Source organism: Somniosus microcephalus, chromosome 3, assembly GCF_052327205.1.
Source record: "Somniosus microcephalus isolate GS21.2 chromosome 3, FLI_Smic_1.0, whole genome shotgun sequence".
In the NCBI taxonomy this organism is placed as follows: Eukaryota; Metazoa; Chordata; class Chondrichthyes; order Squaliformes; family Somniosidae; genus Somniosus; species Somniosus microcephalus.
The window spans coordinates 365,332,011-365,350,153 of record NC_140989.1 but is presented as its reverse complement, the minus strand read 5'-3'; the positions used below and the strand labels follow the sequence as shown (position 1 = coordinate 365,350,153).

The 18,143-nt window shown below is 45.7% G+C and overlaps 1 protein-coding gene across 1 annotated transcript in view; it reads left to right on the top strand.

Moving 5' to 3' along the window:
• The window catches only part of LOC147122399 (atrial natriuretic peptide receptor 2-like), a 144,718-nt gene that overhangs the window by 23,682 nt on the left and 102,893 nt on the right, over positions 1-18,143 (top strand). Inside the window, exons 5-8 of the mRNA XM_085978345.1 lie at positions 8,481-8,604; positions 12,667-12,771; positions 15,361-15,463; positions 16,706-16,851. Coding sequence (XP_085834471.1) covers positions 8,481-8,604; positions 12,667-12,771; positions 15,361-15,463; positions 16,706-16,851 — 478 coding nt within the window. The remainder of the gene's footprint in view (positions 1-8,480; positions 8,605-12,666; positions 12,772-15,360; positions 15,464-16,705; positions 16,852-18,143) is intronic.

Sequence of the window (18,143 nt, the reverse complement as noted above, 5' to 3'; positions counted from 1 at the left end):
ACAGCACCGTGGAGAGGGGGGCCATTCAAGAGGGGGGAGTAAATAGAAATGTTGTAGTGGTAGGGGATAGTATTATTAGGGGGATAGATAGAGTTCTCTGCAGCCAAGAGCGAGAGTCCCGTAGGCTGTGTTGCCTACCCGGTGCCAGGGTTAAGGACATCTCCTCTGGGCTGGACAGAAACTTGGAGTGGGAGGGGGAGGATCCAGTTGTCGTGGTCCATGTTGGTACCAACGACATAGATAGGACAAGGAAGGGGGTTCTGCTGAGGGAGTTTGAGCAGCTAGGGGCCAAATTAAAAAGCAGAACCACAAGGGTAATAATCTCTGGATTATTACCTGAGCCACGAGCGAATTTGGCTAGGACAAATAAAATAAGAGAGTTAAATGCGTGGCTCAAAGACTGGTGTGGGAGAAATGGGTTTTGCTTCCTGGGACACTGGCACCAGTACTGGGACAGGAGGGAGCTGTTCCGTTGGGACGGGCTTCACTTGGCCAGTGCTGGGACTAGAGTCCTGGCGGATCATATAACTAGGGCTGTAGAGAGGGCTTTAAACTAACTAGTGGGGGGGAGGTTCCTAGAGAGCAAATAATAAAAATGACAACAGAGAAGGTCAAAGACTTACGTAGCAGTGGGGAAATTAAAAACCAGAGCGTGTCAGGAAGGGGTAGAAGGTGTGGAGTAAAAGGTAAAGTAATAAAAAGGGCAATAGCAGGAACTAAGTGTCACAAAACATATTTGAAAGTTCTCTATCTGAATGCACGTAGCATTCGTAACAAAATAGACGAGTTAAAGGCACAAATAGCTACATATGGGTATGATCTTGTGGCCATTACAGAAACATGGCTGCAGGGTGACAATGCCTGGGAATTAAACATACCAGGTTATTTAACAATCAGGAAGGACAGGCAGGAAGGAAGGGGAGGTGGGGTGGCTATGTTAATAAAGGAAGGAATCACTGTAATACAGAGAAATGATATTGGGTCAAAGGATCAGGATAATGAAACAGTTTGGGTGGAGATAAGGAATAATAAGGGGAAAAAAACACTAGTGGGTGTAGTATATAGGCCTCCGAACAGTCGCAACTCTGTTGGACGGAGTATCAATCAGGAAATAGTTGAGGCTTGTAATAAGGGAATATCTATAATTATGGGGGATTTTAACTATCATATAAATTGGACGAATCAAATTGGGCAGGGCTGCCTTGAGGATGAGTTCATTGAGTGTATTAGGGATGGGTTTCTTGAGCAGTATGTAACTGAACCAACCAGGGGGCAAGCAACCTTAGATCTGGTCCTGTGTAACGAGATAGGATTAATTAAAAATGTCCTAGTAAAGGATCCCCTTGGAATGAGTGACCATAACATGGTTGAATTCCATATTCAGTTAGAGGGTGAGGAGGCTGTATCTCAAACAAGCGTGCTAAGCTTGAATAAAGGAGACTATGAAGGTATGAGAGCGGAATTGAGTAAAGTGGATTGGGAAAATAGGTTAAAGGATAAGACGATACATGATCAGTGGTGTACATTTAAGGAGTTATTTTACAAATTCCAAAAAAAGTATATTGCACTGAGAAAAAAAGGGTGTAAAAGAAAAGACAGCCATCCGTGGCTAAGTAAAGAAATTAAGGATAGTATTCGACTAAAAACAAGGGCATATAAGGTAGCCAAATCTAGTGGGAGGATAGAGGATTGGGAAAACTTTAAAAGACAGCAAAAAATAACAAAAAGATTGATTAAGAAAGGGAAGATAGATTATGAAAGTAAATTAGCAAAAAATATAAAGACAGATAGTAAGAGTTTTTATAGTTATATAAAAAGAAAAAGGGTGGCTAAAGTAAATGTTGGTCCCTTAGAGGATGAGACCGGGAAATTAATGGTGGGAAATATGGAGATGGCAAAAACACTGAATGAATATTTTGTATCAGTCTTTACAGTAGAGGACACCAAGAATATCCCAACACTTGACAAGCAGGGGGCTATAGGGGGGGAGGAGCTAAATACGATTAAAATCACTAAGGAAGTAGTACTTGGTAAAATAATGGGACTCAAGGCGGATAAATCACCTGGACCTGATGGCTTACATCCCAGGGTTTTGAGGGAAGTGGCGGTAGGGATTGTGGATGCATTGGTAATAATCTTCCAAAACTCCCTGGACTCAGCAAAGGTCCCGGCAGACTGGAAAACTGCTAATGTAACACCCTTATTTAAAAAGGGCAGTAGACAGAAGGCTGGAAACTATAGACCGGTTAGCCTAACATCTGTGGTAGGTAAAATTTTGGAGTCCATTATTAAGGAGACAGTAACAGGACATTTGGATAATCATAATTTAATAAGACAACAGCATGGTTTTATGAAGGGGAAGTCATGTTTGACAAATTTGCTGGAGTTCTTTGAGGAAGTAACATATAGGGTGGATAAAGGTGAACCAGTGGACGTAGTGTATTTAGACTTCCAAAAGGCATTTGACAAGGTGCCACACAAAAGATTATTGCTTAAGATAAAAAATCACGGGATTGGGGGTAATATTCTGGCATGGATAGAGGATTGGCTATCTAACAGAAGGCAGAGAGTTGGGATAAATGGTTCATATTCAGACTGGCAATCAGTAACCAGTGGTGTTCCGCAGGGGTCAGTGCTGGGTCCCCAACTCTTTACAATCTATATCAACGATTTGGAGGAGGGGACCGAGTGTAACACATCAAAGTTTGCAGATGATACTAAGATGGGAGGGAAAGTAGTGAGTGAGGAGGACATAAAAAACCTGCAAGGGGACATAGACAGGCTAAGTAAGTGGGCAGAGATTTGGCAGATGGAATACAATACTGGAAAGTGTGAGGTTATGCACTTTGGCAGGAAAAATCGTAGAGCAAGTTATTATCTTAATGGCAAGAAACTTGAAAGTACTGAAGTACAAAGGGATCTGGGGGTCCTGGTGCACGAAACTCAAAAGGTTAGTATGCAGGTGCAGCAAGTGATTAAGAAGGCCAATGGAATGTTGGCTTTCATTGCTAGGGGGATAGAATATAAAAATAGGGAGGTATTGCTTCAGTTGTACAAGGTATTGGTGAGACCGCACCTGGAATACTGCATACAGTTTTGGTGTCCATACTTAAAAAAGGACATACTTGCTCTCGAGTCAGTACAAAGAAGGTTCACTCGATTAATCCCGGGGATGAGGGGATGGACATATGAGGAGAGGTTGAGTAGATTGGGACTCTACTCATTGGAGTTCAGAAGAATGAGAGGCGATCTTATTGAAACATATAAGATTATGAAGGGGTTGGATCGGGTGGATGCAGGGAGGATGTTCCAGATGATGGGTGAAACTAGAACTAGGGGGCATAGTCTTAGAATAAGGGGCTGCTCTTTCAAAACTGAGATGAGGAGGAACTACTTCACTCAGAGGGTGGTAGGTCCATGGAATATGCTGCCCCAAAAAGCTGTCGAAGCTACATCATTACATAAATTTAAAACAGAAATAGACAGTTTCCTAGTAGAAAAGGGAATTAAGGGTTACGGGGAGCGGGCAGGAATTTGGACATGAGTCTAGGTTCGGATAGGTCATGGCCCTGTGGGTAGCGGAGCGGGCCCAGGGGCCGTGTAGCCTGATCCTGCTCCTGTTTTCGTGTGTCTAATGCTGTTAGATTCAGGAGATAGTCCTGTCATAGTGGATTGGCGGTTAGGATCAGATCAGCCATGATCTTATTGAATGGCGGAGCAGGCTCGAGGGGCCAATTGGCCTACTCCTGCTCCTATTTCTTATGTTCTTATGTTCTTATGAAGGCCATTCCCATGGATGCAGCGGTGCAATTGGAGGTGCATTTTGAACTTTTTGGCACCCTGAGCAGCTTTTAATCAGATCCTCTATTTGTTGGTCGATACCTGGCCACCACACATAAGCCCTAGCAAGGCTTTTCATCTTGACTCCCCCCAGATGACCTTCATGCAGTTCCTTTAGAACTCTCTCCCTTAATTTAGGAGGAATAATCACCCTTGTTCCATACATCAATGTTCCTTGACAGACGGACAGCTGTTCTCGTCTGGCTGAGAATGCTGGTAACAGTGGTTCACCATGAGCTGGCCATCCCTTCACTGTCAATTCGTAGACCCGAGACAGTGTCGGGTCGTTCCTGGTTTCTCTCTCAATACTTGCATTGGTGACTGGTAAACATTCGATGATGGTCGAGTGAAATAACTCAACAGGGTCAACTGTCGGTGCCTCTTCCGCTGTAGGTAGTGGCAGGCGCGACAGCCCATCAGCATTACCATGTTGCTTTGTACCTTTGAATTCGATCTGATATTGATGTGCCCCTAGGAAAAGGGACCATCTCTGGAGCCTCTGCGCTGTCATCACCGAAACACCCTTCTTAGGGTTAAAAATGGAAACCAACGGCTGGTGGTCTGTCAGCAGCGTAAACTTTTGCCCTTGCAGGTAATGATTAAATTTTTTTACTCCCCACACAAGGCTGAGAGCCTCCCTATCTATCTGAGCATAGTTGCGCTCAGCGGAGGTCAATGATCTGGATGCGAATGCGACTGGTCTTTCCAAGCCATTTGGCAACTTATGTGAGAGCACTGCCCCAATACCATATGGAGAAGCATCACAAGCTAAACGAATAGGCAGCATTGGGCTAAAGTGAGCCAACACTTCCTTAGAGGTGATCAATGCCTTGCTTTTGTGAAAGGCCCGCTTACAGTCCTCGCTCCACTTCCATGGCACTCCCTTCTGCAAAAGAGCGTTCAGTGGGTGTAGCACCGTGGATAAATTTGGCAGAAACTTATGGTAATAGTTAATCAACCCTAGGAACGACCTCAACTGGGATACATTTTCCGGAGCGGGAGCCTTCACAACAGCTTCGATCTTGTCAGGTGACTTGTGAAGCCCCTCCTGGTCAATGACGTGACCACAGTACGAGATTTGCTTCTGAAAGAACTCACATTTCTGGCGATTAACTCGAAGTCCATATTCTTTCAATCTGGTGAGCATCTGTTCCAAATTTGCAAGGTGTTCCTCATCATCATCTCCTGTAATCAGAATGTCGTCCAGGTAGCATTGTGTGCCTGGAATTTCGTGTAATACCTGCTCCATGGCCCTTTGCCAAATCGCTGGAGCCGATGCCACTCCAAAAACGAGTCTATTATACCGATATAAGCCCTTATGCGTGTTGATCGTGAGATACTGGCGTGACGCTTCATCTACTTCCATCTGTAAGTACGCCTGCGCCAGGTCTATCTTGGTGAAGTGTTTCCCACGAGACAACGAAGCGAAGATATCCTCAATCCGTGGAAGCGGATATTGCACCGTGTGAAGCACCGGATTAACAGTGATCTTGAAATCGCCACAGATGCGAACCTTCCCCGGTTCCCCCGGCTTGTTACTCGATGAACGCTTCATGACGGGAACAATGGGCGTGGCCCATTCACTCCAGTCCACCTTTGACAGTACTCCGGAACGTTCTAGTCCTTCCAGCTCAGCTTCCACAGCAGGTCGTATCGCATAAGGTACCGGTCTAGCTTTGAAAAATTTCGGGTTTGCATGTTCTTCAACCTTGATGTTTGCCGTAATTCCTTTCAGTGTTCCCAGTCCCTGCTGGAACACCTCTTTAGCATCGTCCAATATTCTGGACAGTCGTTTAGGTTTGACATCGTCCTTTTTACCGGAATCTACAGTTAGTGCTTTTAAGGAATGCCAGTCCATATTTATTCTCCTGATCCATTCCCGTCCCAGTAGTGGTGGACCTCCCTCAGGTAACACATATAAGTCCATTCCTCGGCTTTCTTTACCCTTGTGGACCACCTTTACCTTTATCTTTCCAATGGGGTATACTCTTTGCCCCGTGTATGTTTTCAATACAATCTCCGTATCCCTTAGGGGAATGTGTGGAAATAACCTTTTGTAATCTTGCTTATTCATGACCGTCAATGCCGATCCAGTGTCCAATTCCATCTTCACTTGGACTCCTGCTATCTGAAGTGTGACCCAGATAGTTTGGTGGTCTGCTGTGTCACCCACATTATGTATTCTTAGACAACCCAGTTCCTTACTGCTGGAGTCTGAATCCGTCTTCTGTTCATCTGAACTGTTCTCTGTCACCTTGTGTACCTTTTTGCACCTTTCCTGCGGTGACTTTTTGTTGCTGGTCTTCTTTCCTGACCGGCATACTTTAGCTATGTGACCGAGCTTGCCACATTTTCTGCATTCCTGATTTTTGAACCAGCACTGGTTCTGATCATGCGTTGTCCTTCTGCAACGATAACACTTTACTGCACCCAATGCCATTTGATTGGTGCTGAGTTCCGATGACCTTAGCTGCATTTCCGCGGTGCCTCTTGCCGCGGCCTCGTGCAATGCTGCAATGGTGACAGCTTTATCAAGCGTAAGGTCCTTTTCCTCTAGCAGTCGCTTTTGTGTTCCTTCTTTTAATAATCCACACACGAATTTATCTCTCAGAGCATCTGCTAGTCCTGTACCAAACTGACAGTACTTTGATAGCTTGCGCAGTTCAATTAAGAATTCAGCGTTGCTTTCCTCTTTCAGCTGCGTTCTTCTGTAAAATTTAAATCGTTCTGCTATCAGCAGCGGCGTGGGGTTTAAATGTTCTTGCAGGATATTAACAATATTCGCGAAAGTCTGATCCGCCGGTTTATCTGGTGTTACAAGGTGCCTCAATAACCCGTACGTCTTCGCACCCATTGAGTTTAATAAGGTTACTGCTTTCTTATCATCTGGTACCTCATTTGCTGTACAATAAACTTCAATGCGTTCTACATACGTGGCCCAATCTTCAACATCGCTATCAAAAGCAGTGATGTTACCGTGTTTAGGCATCCTTGAGAGTTTCTTTAAATATTTTATTTTTCCAAAATGGCGGCTTCCCGCGCTTGTCTTCTTCCCCCGCCTACTAAAATGGCGGCTTCCCGCGCTTGGCGGCTTTTCCCGCGCTTGTCTTCTTCCCCCAACGACTACAATGGCGGCTTCCCGCGCTTGTCTTCTTCCCCCGCTGGCTACAATGGCGATGACCGCGCTGTTGCCGTTCTTGCCTCCCAGCGGTTCTTAATTTCCCCGACGCAGCTTTTGCTCCCCCGCGGTTCTCGTGGGCATTAACGCTTCCCTCGTTGCTGCGCCTCTCAGCCCCGATTGCAGCCCGGCCCTTTACACCGGCTGCGGTCGAGTTCTCCGTGGTTCTCGTGGCATTAACGCTGCCCTTGTCGCTGCGCCTCTCGGCCCCGATTGCAGCCCGGCCCTTTTCACCGGCTGCGGTCGAGTTCTCCGCCCTTTTTCCTCCGGTTTCCCTCCCCTTCTCCACTGACAACACGGCCGACTTTCTGCCCGTGTCGCTAGATCGGCTTACCCACCACCGTGGTAGAAGGATGATCACTGCCTGTCGCTGATGGAGGACTTCGTGGTCAGTAATTTCAACCCGGGTTCTCGATGCCTCCCGTGCGATGCAGTGCTCAGCAGGATGATGAGGGCGGATGCCTCTTCTCGACGCCCGTTCTGAGGACGAAGCTGCCTTGGATGCAAAACTGCCACAGGGTAAGATCGGACTCGTCGCCACTGTTGAGTCTGAGTGTCCCAGATATGCTTATTCTAAATCACTGGACACAGACAACAAGAATAACTTAAACAGGTCTTTACTAATCGAAGGTCAGGGCTGAACTGCTTAGCAAATTACTACACAGAGTTTATATACCGGTGTGGTCACCACCGGTACTACAATATACAGTAGCCAAGAGAAAGTAGTCCATCTCTTAAGGTAGTCTCTTAAGGTGGTACAGGTTACATACACCACAAGATTTATGTGCTCAAGTCCCTGGAGTGGGACTTGTACCCACAACCTTCTGACTCAGAGGCAAGTCATGCTATCAACTGAGCCATGGCTGACACTGTCTAGTCTAAATCAAGTCTAAAAGCTCAATTTTTTCCTGATAGAGTAAATAAGGAGAAACTGTTTCCAGTGGCAGAAGGGTTGGTCACCAGAAGGCACAGATTTAAGGTGATTGGCAAAAGAACCAGAGGCGACAGTTTTTACGCAGCAAGTTATTGTGATCTGGAATGCACTGCCTGAAAGGGCGGTGGAAGCAGATTCAATAGTAATTTTCAAAAGGGAATTGGAGAAATAGCTAAAGGGGAAACAGTTGCAGGGCGATGGGGAAAGAGCAGGGGGAGTGGGACTAATTGGAGAGCTCTTTCAAAGAGCTGGCACAGGCACGATGGACCGAATAGCCTCCTCTGTGGTGATTCACTCTATGATTCTATCAGAAAAAATCCACTGCGAACCTTAATGTGTATGTACTGTTTTGATAAAGCAAGCACGTACCATAAAGTCTACCGATTGGATGTTTTGAAGTGTACTCTATCGAGGCTGATTTTCTGTTAAATGGATGACTTTAACAAGCACAAAATGCACTTTGTTTTAACTTGCAAAGCTTCCAATGTTGTTTTGTTTTACACACTTTGGTTTCTCATTACTATACAGCAATGCAAGTGAAGCCAAAAGGTTCTGTGAAGAAAAGGAGTGTCCACTGAACTGGAAAGATGCAACTGAAAGCAACTGTTGTGTTTATCACGCAAACATCCACTCCTGCCCTTTGGCGTTCATGGTGTGTGCTTTTTTTATTTCATGGTTATTTACTGAACATCCTTGTTTTCAAATCCCTCCATGCCCTCACCTCTCTCTATCTATGTTATGATGAACCTGTATAAAACACTGGTCTGACCTCAACTGGAGTTTTGTGTCCAATTTTGGGCATCGCACTTTAGGAAGGATGTGAAGGCTTTAGAGAGGGTGCAGAAAAGATTTGCAAGAATGATTCTAAGGATGAGGGACTTCAGTTACGTGGATAGACTAGAGAAGCTGAGGCTGTTCTCCTTAGAGCAGAGAAGGTTGAGAGGAGATTTGATAGAGGTGTTCAAAATCATGGGGGGTCTAGACAGAGTCGATGGAGAGAAACTGTTCCCATTATTGGAAGGGTCGAGAGCACAGAGGACACAGATTTAAGGTGATTGGCAGAACATTCAAAGGCGACATGAGGAAAATCTTTTTTATGCAGTGAGTGGCTATGATCTGGAATGCACTGCCTGAAAGGGTGGTGGAGGCAGATTCAATCGTGGCTTTCCAAAGGGAATTAGATAAGTACCTGAAGGAAAAAAAATTGCCGGGCTACGGGGAAAGGGCGGGGGAGTGGGACTAGCTGAAGTGCTCTTGCAGAGAGCCGGCACGGGCTCGATGGGCCGAATGGCCTCCTACTGTGCTGTAACCATTCTATGATTCTATCTCTGTAACCTCCTCCAGCCCTACAATCCTCCGAGTTCTCTGCCCTCTTCCAATTCTGGCCTCTTGAGCAGCCCCGATTTCCATCGCTCCACCTTCGGCGGCCGTGCTTTCAGCTGCCCGGGCCCTAAGCTCTGGAATTCCCTCCCTAAACCTCTCCGCCTCTCCATCTCTTTTCAGACAATCCTTAAAACCTACCTCTTTGACTAAGCTTTTGTTCACCTGCCCTAATATCTCCTTATGTGTCTCGGTATCAAAATTTGTTTGATAATCGCTGCTGTGAAAGCCCTTGGGACGCTTTACTATGTTAAAGATGCTGTATAAATGCAAGTTGTTGTTCTTGTGGAAATGAAGTGGATCAAAACTTGACAGGAATCGTATTTCTTTGGTGTTGCTTGTAATCCTGGCGGTAGAGTTCCTGCGGCTGCTATGGGTGAGTTCAGATGCAGATTTCCTGTGGTCGATCTACCTAATCAGATTGTAAACTTGGTTTTTTTTTGCAATATGTTTGCGATTTTTGTCAGAGAGAACCAGAGGTGAGATGAGTAAAAATAAATTGTTGTGATCTGGAATGCGCTGCCTGAAAGGGCGGTGGAAGCAAATTCAATAGTAACTTTCAAAAGAGAGTTGGATAAATACTTGAAGGGGAAAATTTGCAGGGCCACGGAGCACGGGCAGGCTAGTGGGACTAATTGACTAGCTCTTTCAAAGAGCCGGCACTGACACGATGGGACGAATGGCCATTGTACAGGAAAATCTTTTTTATCTGGCACCGACGGGACCAGCGTGGTGCCGGTTTATCCAAAAGTCCGGATTACAGAGAGGTATAGTAAAAGGTACGAGAGCTCCGTACACAGCAACAAATCCAGGCTTCCCTGTTGCTTAGCAACAGGTGCAGGAACCCCGGCCACAGACCAAGTGTCCCTGTTGCTTAGCAACAAGTGCAGGAACCCCGGTTACACAGCCACAGATCCAGGAACGGCCGCTAATATGAAATAAAACTTACCTGAACCTACTCCTGAATTTTGCCGGTTAACAGAGATTTCTAATTATTTAGGTGCCGGTAAATTGAGAGTTTCCTGTATTACCATGAATGCCTTTATACTGTCCTTACGCATAGCGATCCGAGCTGGTTTTTTTTCAAATTTAATTCAATCTTGGGATGTGGGTGTCGCTGGCAAGGCTGACATTTATTGCCCTGAAAAGCTAGTGGTGGACCTCCTTTATTCAACTGAGTGGCTTGCTTGGCCACTTCAGAGTCAGCCATATTGGTGCTGGACTGGAGTCACATGTAGTCCAGGCCAGGTAAGGACAGCAGGTTTCCTTCTGCTAAAGGGTACTGACGTAAGAAAACTACTAGGCACTTGGTCAGAGTATTAAACAAGGCTTTAATAAACTTTCACAACATGGAAGTCTAGTTATCCTTCACTAGTTCCTGTTTACAAAATGTCCCTGAGCAAGCTGGGCCCGTGCCCGAGTATTTATACTCTCCCTGAACAGTGCCACCAGCAGGCCGCCCAGTATATTTCATAAGTCCTTTCTACATGAATGGCACGATTTATGTCAGACACCAGTGAACCAGTTGGGTTTTTAACAACAATTTGACAGCTTCATGGTCACTGCTACTGAAACATTTTTTCTTTTGATTTCCAGGCATCCATTCATGAATAGATTTCAGTAAGTGTTAGATCACGATATCAATCTGGTTGAGGAAGACTATTCATGCTCATTCATCAAGCATCATTAGGCCCCTGGACTACTAGTAACATAATAACTATGCTATCATGCCAATGGTAGTATAGTGGTTATGTTACTGTACTAGTAATCCAGAGACAGGTGATTCAAACCTCACCAAGGCAGCGTGGGAAATTTAAGTTTATGTTAATTAAAAATAATCTGTAATTCAAGGAAAAGCTAATGGTGACTACATGATTGTCACAAAAACCCATCTGGTTCACTTATGACCTTTAGAGAAGGATATCTGCCGTCCTTACCCGGTCTGGCCTATGTGTGACTCCAGAACCACAGCAATGTGGTTGACTCTTAACTGCCCCTCTGAAATGGCCGAGCGGGACACTCAGTTCCACTAAACCGCTATGAAAAAGTCACTGTGGGAGTACCTTCACTGCACCGACTGCAGTGGTTCAAGAAGGCAGCTCACTGCCACCTTCTCCAGGGCATTTAGTGAATGGGCAATAAAATACTGGCCTTGCCAGCGATGCCCACATCCTGTGCATGAATAAAAAAAAGTAGTCAAGCAGCACTGTTGTACTTGAGTAACTCTGTACAGATTTCACATCTCTCTTACCCGGAAATAACTGTTGTAAACCTCATGGGGGAAAAATTCAGTATTGCCCTGTTTGAGGCGCCATTATCGGCCGTGCGCAAAGTTTTGTGCCTGCCGCTAATTATTGCCTCCGACAGCAAACTTGGCTTTTATCGCCCCTGGAGGTGATTGGAGCGCTAAATCAGGCGCTTCACACCTGTCTTAAGGCGCAAAGGCCGAGGAGCGAGGCGCTACCTCAGAGCGCTGGCGAAGCAAGGAAGGGCAAATCAAAATAAACCTGCAAAGTGCTGCTCAGTACTCAAAACTCCTTCACACAGCTCCGGTTTCCTCCCACGGTCCAAAGATGTGCGGGTTAGGTTGATTGGCTATGATAAATTGACCCTTAGTGTTAGGGGGATTAAATACGTGGGGTTACGGGGATAGGGTGGGATATGTGTTGGTGTAGGGGTTACGGGGATCGGGTGGGATATGTGTCGGTGCAGGCTCGATGGGCCGAAATGGCCTCTATCTGCACTGTGAGGTTTCTGTGATTCTGTGAATCTCTCCAGAAGTCTCTCTCTCTCTCTCAGAATGCGTGGTGCAAAAATGTCACCGACAAAAAAAGGCAGGAAGCGGTCGCCTTTAAATAACGCTCCCCCAGTCCCTTTCTGACAGCAAAACGCTCCCCTCAACCTGTCGTTGCTAGCGGCAGGCGGTAAGGCAGGGGGCGCCACTCAATATCCGGTCCGGGGCGCTACCAGGGCATTGTGCACTCGACTGACGTCACAATCTGCCGGCGCAGGAGATCGTGGCGGTAGTGTTTAGCGCCGCCGCAAAATGTCTAGTTAATTTCGCGAGCGGCGCAAACATCGCGGCGCCCGGGCGCGAGTAGCTTTGTGCCCCATTAGCGCCCTCTTAAGGTGCTAAAGGGAGGCGCAAACAACTGAATTTTCACCCCCATGAGTTTGAATGAAGTTTCTTTGTCTGCTATTCTAGTGTTGGTTTGGCAGTAGTTTTCCAGTCTGCATTTACTGTGTATGAACCAAACAAATGACCTCTGGTCAAGACGGTCAGCGATCGTTCCATGGATTTCACAGTCGGAATTTCAAATCTTGTTTGTTTCAGAAAAAAGGCGGTATTTGTGGTCCCTGGATTCCAGACGATGGGAAAATAGTTACTCACACCATATCACAATCTGGGAAGATGTCCCAGCAAAACTGGACAAGTAAGGTACAGCTTTATGGGGAGTAGGATCATTTACTTTTAAACACGTCGCTTACTGGCTAAAGTCAACTCACGTGCCTCAGGAAAAAAATACTGGAGAAGCTAAAATGATATCGCTAGACTGGCACCTCCTGACTTTATGTTTGTATAACTCGAGGGTTTTTAGTTTGATATGATGGGTGTCAGGCATACAGTTAAAAACTAGGAGACCTTTTTGTCTTTTGTTGTGAATGCTATACTATTAGGTCTTCAAGCTCAAACACTGGAGTGTGAACTATAATCTATTCATGAATAAATTTCAATAAGTGTTAGATCACAACATCAATAAGGCTGAGGAAGACTATTCAGCTCATTCATGCTCATTCATCAAGTAAAAAGCCCCATTGAGCCCAGATGTTTCCAAAATTAAACCTTATTCATTGCTGTTGTGCAGTGACGTGTTGAGTGGCAAGTCTAATGTCTCCAGGTCTTTTCAACTTCACCCGTGGTTATTTTGACACCATTTGTGGAGTATGCACGATGCCCAGTTTCCTTCCTGAATGCAGCACTTCACTCTTGCCTGTATTCAGCTTCCTGGACCTCACGCTAGCTCGAATTGTCACTGATTCCCTTTCCTCAGGAATTGTCCCTCTCCCTTTCAAAACGATCATCCTTACCCACTGCCCAAAAGCCCCACCCTCTGGTCATCTTCAACCTCCCTTTCCTCTCAAAGGTTCCTGAATATGTTGTCAGCTCCCAACTCTGTCCCATCTCTCCCAAATCTCACTGTTTGAATCTCTCCAGTTTGAATCCCGCCCTTCTCACAGCATTGTGTCCGCTCTAACCAAAATCATGAATGATACTCGCTGTAATCAAGAGGCATTAACCCTTCCCGTCCTCAACCTTTCTGCAGCAGTCAGTACGGTTGACTACAGCATCCATTTCCGAAGTCTCTTCGCCTGTTGGTTTCAGTCCTATCTATCTGAAAGCAGCCAGCACATCTCCATGCATTGGCTTCTCTTCTCATCGCTGCATTGTCACCTCTGGAGTCCATTAAGGAACTATCTTGGCCCCCTCTTCCTTGTTTGTATGCTGCCCCATAGTGCCATCATTTACAGGTGTGGGGACAGCTTTCACATGTCTGTTGATGATACCATAGTCTACCTCTCCACCACTTCTCTCAACTCATCGACTGCGTCCGTGCTGTTGAGGTGCTTCTCTGATGTCAAGTCTTTGCTGAGTCGCAACTTGCTCCTGGTCAAAATCAAGAGGACCGAAGCCACATCACAAACTTTTCTCCCATCTCACTGAGCCCATCCCCCTACCCAGTCACTCCCTCAGGCTGACCAAGACTGTTCATAATCGTGGCGTCTTGCTCAACCTTGAGCTGATCCTTAAAGCCCACATCCTATCTATTACCAAAACTGCTTACCTTTACAGTATTGTCCACCTCCAGTGCTACCTCAGCTCTTTTCTATTGAAACCTTTTGATATACCTATCAACTACGCCAACGCGCTCCTTGCTGGACTCCCAGCTTCAGCCCACTAAATCTCCAACTTGTCCAAAACTCTGCTGCATGTATTCCATCCTGCCCTTGTTGACTTACATTGGCTCCCAATTACCCATCGCATTAAAGACAAAATCCTTGTCTTTGTTTATAAGTCCTTCCAAGGCCTTGTCCCACCCTATCCCTGCAATCTCCTCTAGCCCTCTCTTCTCCTGAATGCTCCGTTCCTCTGACTACATCCTTCTGTCATACTCTTTGGACTTGCCTCCTTACACCTCTCCACCTCTCTCTTCACCTTTTGAAAACCTCTTCAAGACCTAGCCTGCTCTCTCATTTCCTTGAACTCGAGCACAAAAATCTAGGCTGACACGTCAGTGCAGTACTGAGGGAGTGCTGCACTGTCAGAGGTGCTGTCTTTTGGATGAGACGTTAAACTGAGGCCCCGTCTGCTCTCGCAGGTGGATGTAAAAGATCCCACGGCACTATTTCAAAGAAGAGCAGGGGAGTTATCCCCGGTGTCCTGGCCAATATCTATCCCTCAATCAACATCACTAAAACAGATTATCTGGTCATTATCATGCTGCTGTTTGTAGGACCTTGCTGTGTGCAGATTGGCTGCCGCGTTTCCTACATTAGAGCAGTTACTACACTTTAAGAGTACTTCATTGGCTAGGAACATCCTGAGGTCATGAAAGGCTCTATATAAATGCTAGTTCTTCTTTCTTTCAGCTAAATTCCTATCCATTTCCAGATTTTACTTGAATTTCTACACCAGCAGGAAGTGAGTTGGATAAATATGGCTAGAATGTCATAGCCCATCTCTGACCAGTGCGCCTAGCGAGCAGGGCTCCATTGAAAGTGTCGGATTAAGGAATTATCCATTATATGTGTCCACCTCATCCACCTTCTTGGCTTTATTTGATTGGTTAATGTATCTAATAAATATATTTTTTGAAAGAAAGAAGTTATACTCTTCAACTGCGAAATGTAGTATTAGATCTCTTGGCAAATAAAAATAGTAATGGTTTATGATCCACTCTATCATGTCCATCTAAAGTATTAACAACTGGTTCTCTTATCTGCACAATGAATTATGTTCCATTTTTAGGTTGTCTTAGTTCATGTTGGAGTGACTTCATTAATTGCTCATGTTAAAGTGGGACATATGCATGCTGCCTTGGAAGCAAAGACAACCGTACTAAGCGCACAAGGTATTTCTCTATTTGGTTCTATGCATCACTGTAAGCATTTTATGGGCTCGAATTTCTCACATTTGTAAGAGATAATGGCCCAGAAATTCGGGTCCCAAAGGGTGAGTACGCATGGGGTACTCACCCGTAAGCCCAACGGAAGTGCCGGTTTTGTGCATGCACTGCGCATGCGCGGGAAACCGGCACTTCCGTTCCCTTAAAGGAAGGGGTTCAGAGGTGGAACGCGTGCGCTGGAGAGGCAGCGCGCACGCCTGGAACTTATGTTTTTTTTCCAGCTTTTTCCGGGAGGGTAAGTCTCCAGGAGTTACACTTTTAAAAAGCAGGTGCAAGGCCTGCTTTTAACAAGGTAAGTGGTGAATTAATTAAAATTAAAACATTTTTTCTACAGGTTTATTATTTTTAAATACTTTAACGAAAGGTAAGTTTATTTTTAGCCCCGTTAGAAAATGCAATTAACTTTTTCAAAAATTTAAATTATTGTTTAAAATAGTTATTTTATGCAATTTATAGTTATTTTAAAAATGTGATGGTTTTTTAAAAATGTATTTGAAGTTTTAATGATGTTTTGGGGCTTATAGTATTTATAGGTTTGACAGTTCTTCCTGTCAAACTTATGAATGAAGCATTCCCTGCTACCATTGGCTCTCCATGGCCCACGTGATCCCAGGGGATGCATCGAACTAACTGCGCCCCTGGGATACGCAAGCACTGCGCGCCGGCAGTTGGAGCATGCCCAGGATCGGAATCCCACGCGGGCCCACAGTACAACGGCCGGCGCGCTAGGTAAGTGCAGGTCGGGGGCTTGCACCCGCGGGAAGCCCCCGACCCGAATTTCTGGGCCATTGATCTTTTAGATACTTCTCCCACAGGTATACAATGCTCAGCACCTGAGAAATGAAAAGCACTAACATAGGTTCGTTCCTTTTCACTCAAGTTTAGTATAATCCCAAATCCAGACATAAACAAATACAACCATTAAGCAGGGAATGTGTAGCATACACTTCCTGTAAGCATCACACGTCCTCTAAGCCTCACTCTTCCTTCCTGTCACACTTCGGCAGAGCCTCTGACTCACTGTGAGCAACGCCATAGGAGATGTGCTAGTATTTCAATATTCATGTTAAATATATTATATATAGAAAATAACTATCGCTACCTAACAGCATTAAATAGAAGATTAATTCTTCCAAATGGTGTACAGTACAATAAGACATGTTTTCTTTTAAACTTGTGTTGCTTTAGTTTGTGATGATGGTGTTTGCGATGGGGACGAGCGATGTGACACCTGCCCTGCCGACTGTGGAGCATGCCCCATGTCTATTGGGATCAAAGTTTCAATCGGACTTCCAATTGCCCTGTTCTGCAGCGGTTTTATACTCACTCTGGTGGTATGTAGTGATAATCCTGATCCACGTCAGTTTATCTCTTTAACCGAATAGCCCAAATCTTCAGTGCTTGCCGGTAAACTGTGCGTGCTTATGACAAGATGACTTTTATTAGGGGTCATTTTACCAGTCTGAGCTCCTGGAGGGGAGCTTCACCCAGCGACATCGCATAAGGGAAATTTGGTGTCACGGTTTTTCAACGATAACAATGTACGCACTGGTAAAATGACCCCTATTGTGTCATCAATTCACGTTTGTGTGCGCGCGTGTAATTGATTCCAGTGTTTTCTTACGAGACATCAAAAAAGAGGCCACTGAAGCGGATTCAGAATAATAGTGTTTTGATTAAAGTCACACACGCTTAGTTTATATTAACCTTTCATTACATGTGTCACATTATCTCAGCTCAATACTGTCATTTAAAAAATAAATATGTATATTCATTCTCAAGATGCAGACACTGTTGGCTTGGCCAGCATTTATTGCCCAGCCCGAGTTGCCCTGAACAGGCCAGAATCATAGAATCATAAAATGGTTACAGCATGGAAGATGGCCATTCGGCCCGTCGAGCCCGTGCCGGCTCTCTGCAAGAGCACTTCAGCTAGTCCCACTCCCCCGCCCTTTCCCCGTGGCCCTGCAAATTTATTTCCTTCAGATACTTATCCAACTCGTTTTTGAATGCTGTGATTGAGTCTGCCTCCAACACCCTTTCAGGCAGTGCATTCCAGATCTTAACCACTCGCTGCTGTTGTGTATGTAATATGTGTGCTACTTTGAACCTATGGACAGGACTGCACTACTTGTTGGGCGTAGTGATACGCAGTACCACTCCTGGCCATAGGGGTATAAATAGTACTGTGGGTACTGATCCCCCTCAGTTCCCGCCTGTGGGCATGAAGTAAAGACCTACGTATAGTCCCTACCTCCAACCAGTAAAGACCTGTTTTATTGTTACTGATTAAGTCTCAGTATTAATTACTTGAACAACTCACAGATTTAACACTGGCGACGAGTCTGATTCGGACCCTGCGGCAGTCACTCCACGGCAGCTTCGTCCACAGCCAGGACGTTGCAGAGAGGTTTCCACCCTCTCCACCCCACTGGAAGACATCCTGACCTCGGAGCCTCCATCGGCGACCGTCAGCTTCTTCTCCAGCTTGGTGGTGGGTAAGCCGTTGTCTGAGCCGGGCAGCGACGCGACAGGCAGTCGACCGCGTTGGCCGCATGAACGGGGCTGGGGGAGCTGGAGGAATAGGGCGCGAGAGCCGCTTCGAGTGGGAGGCGTTTCAACAGAG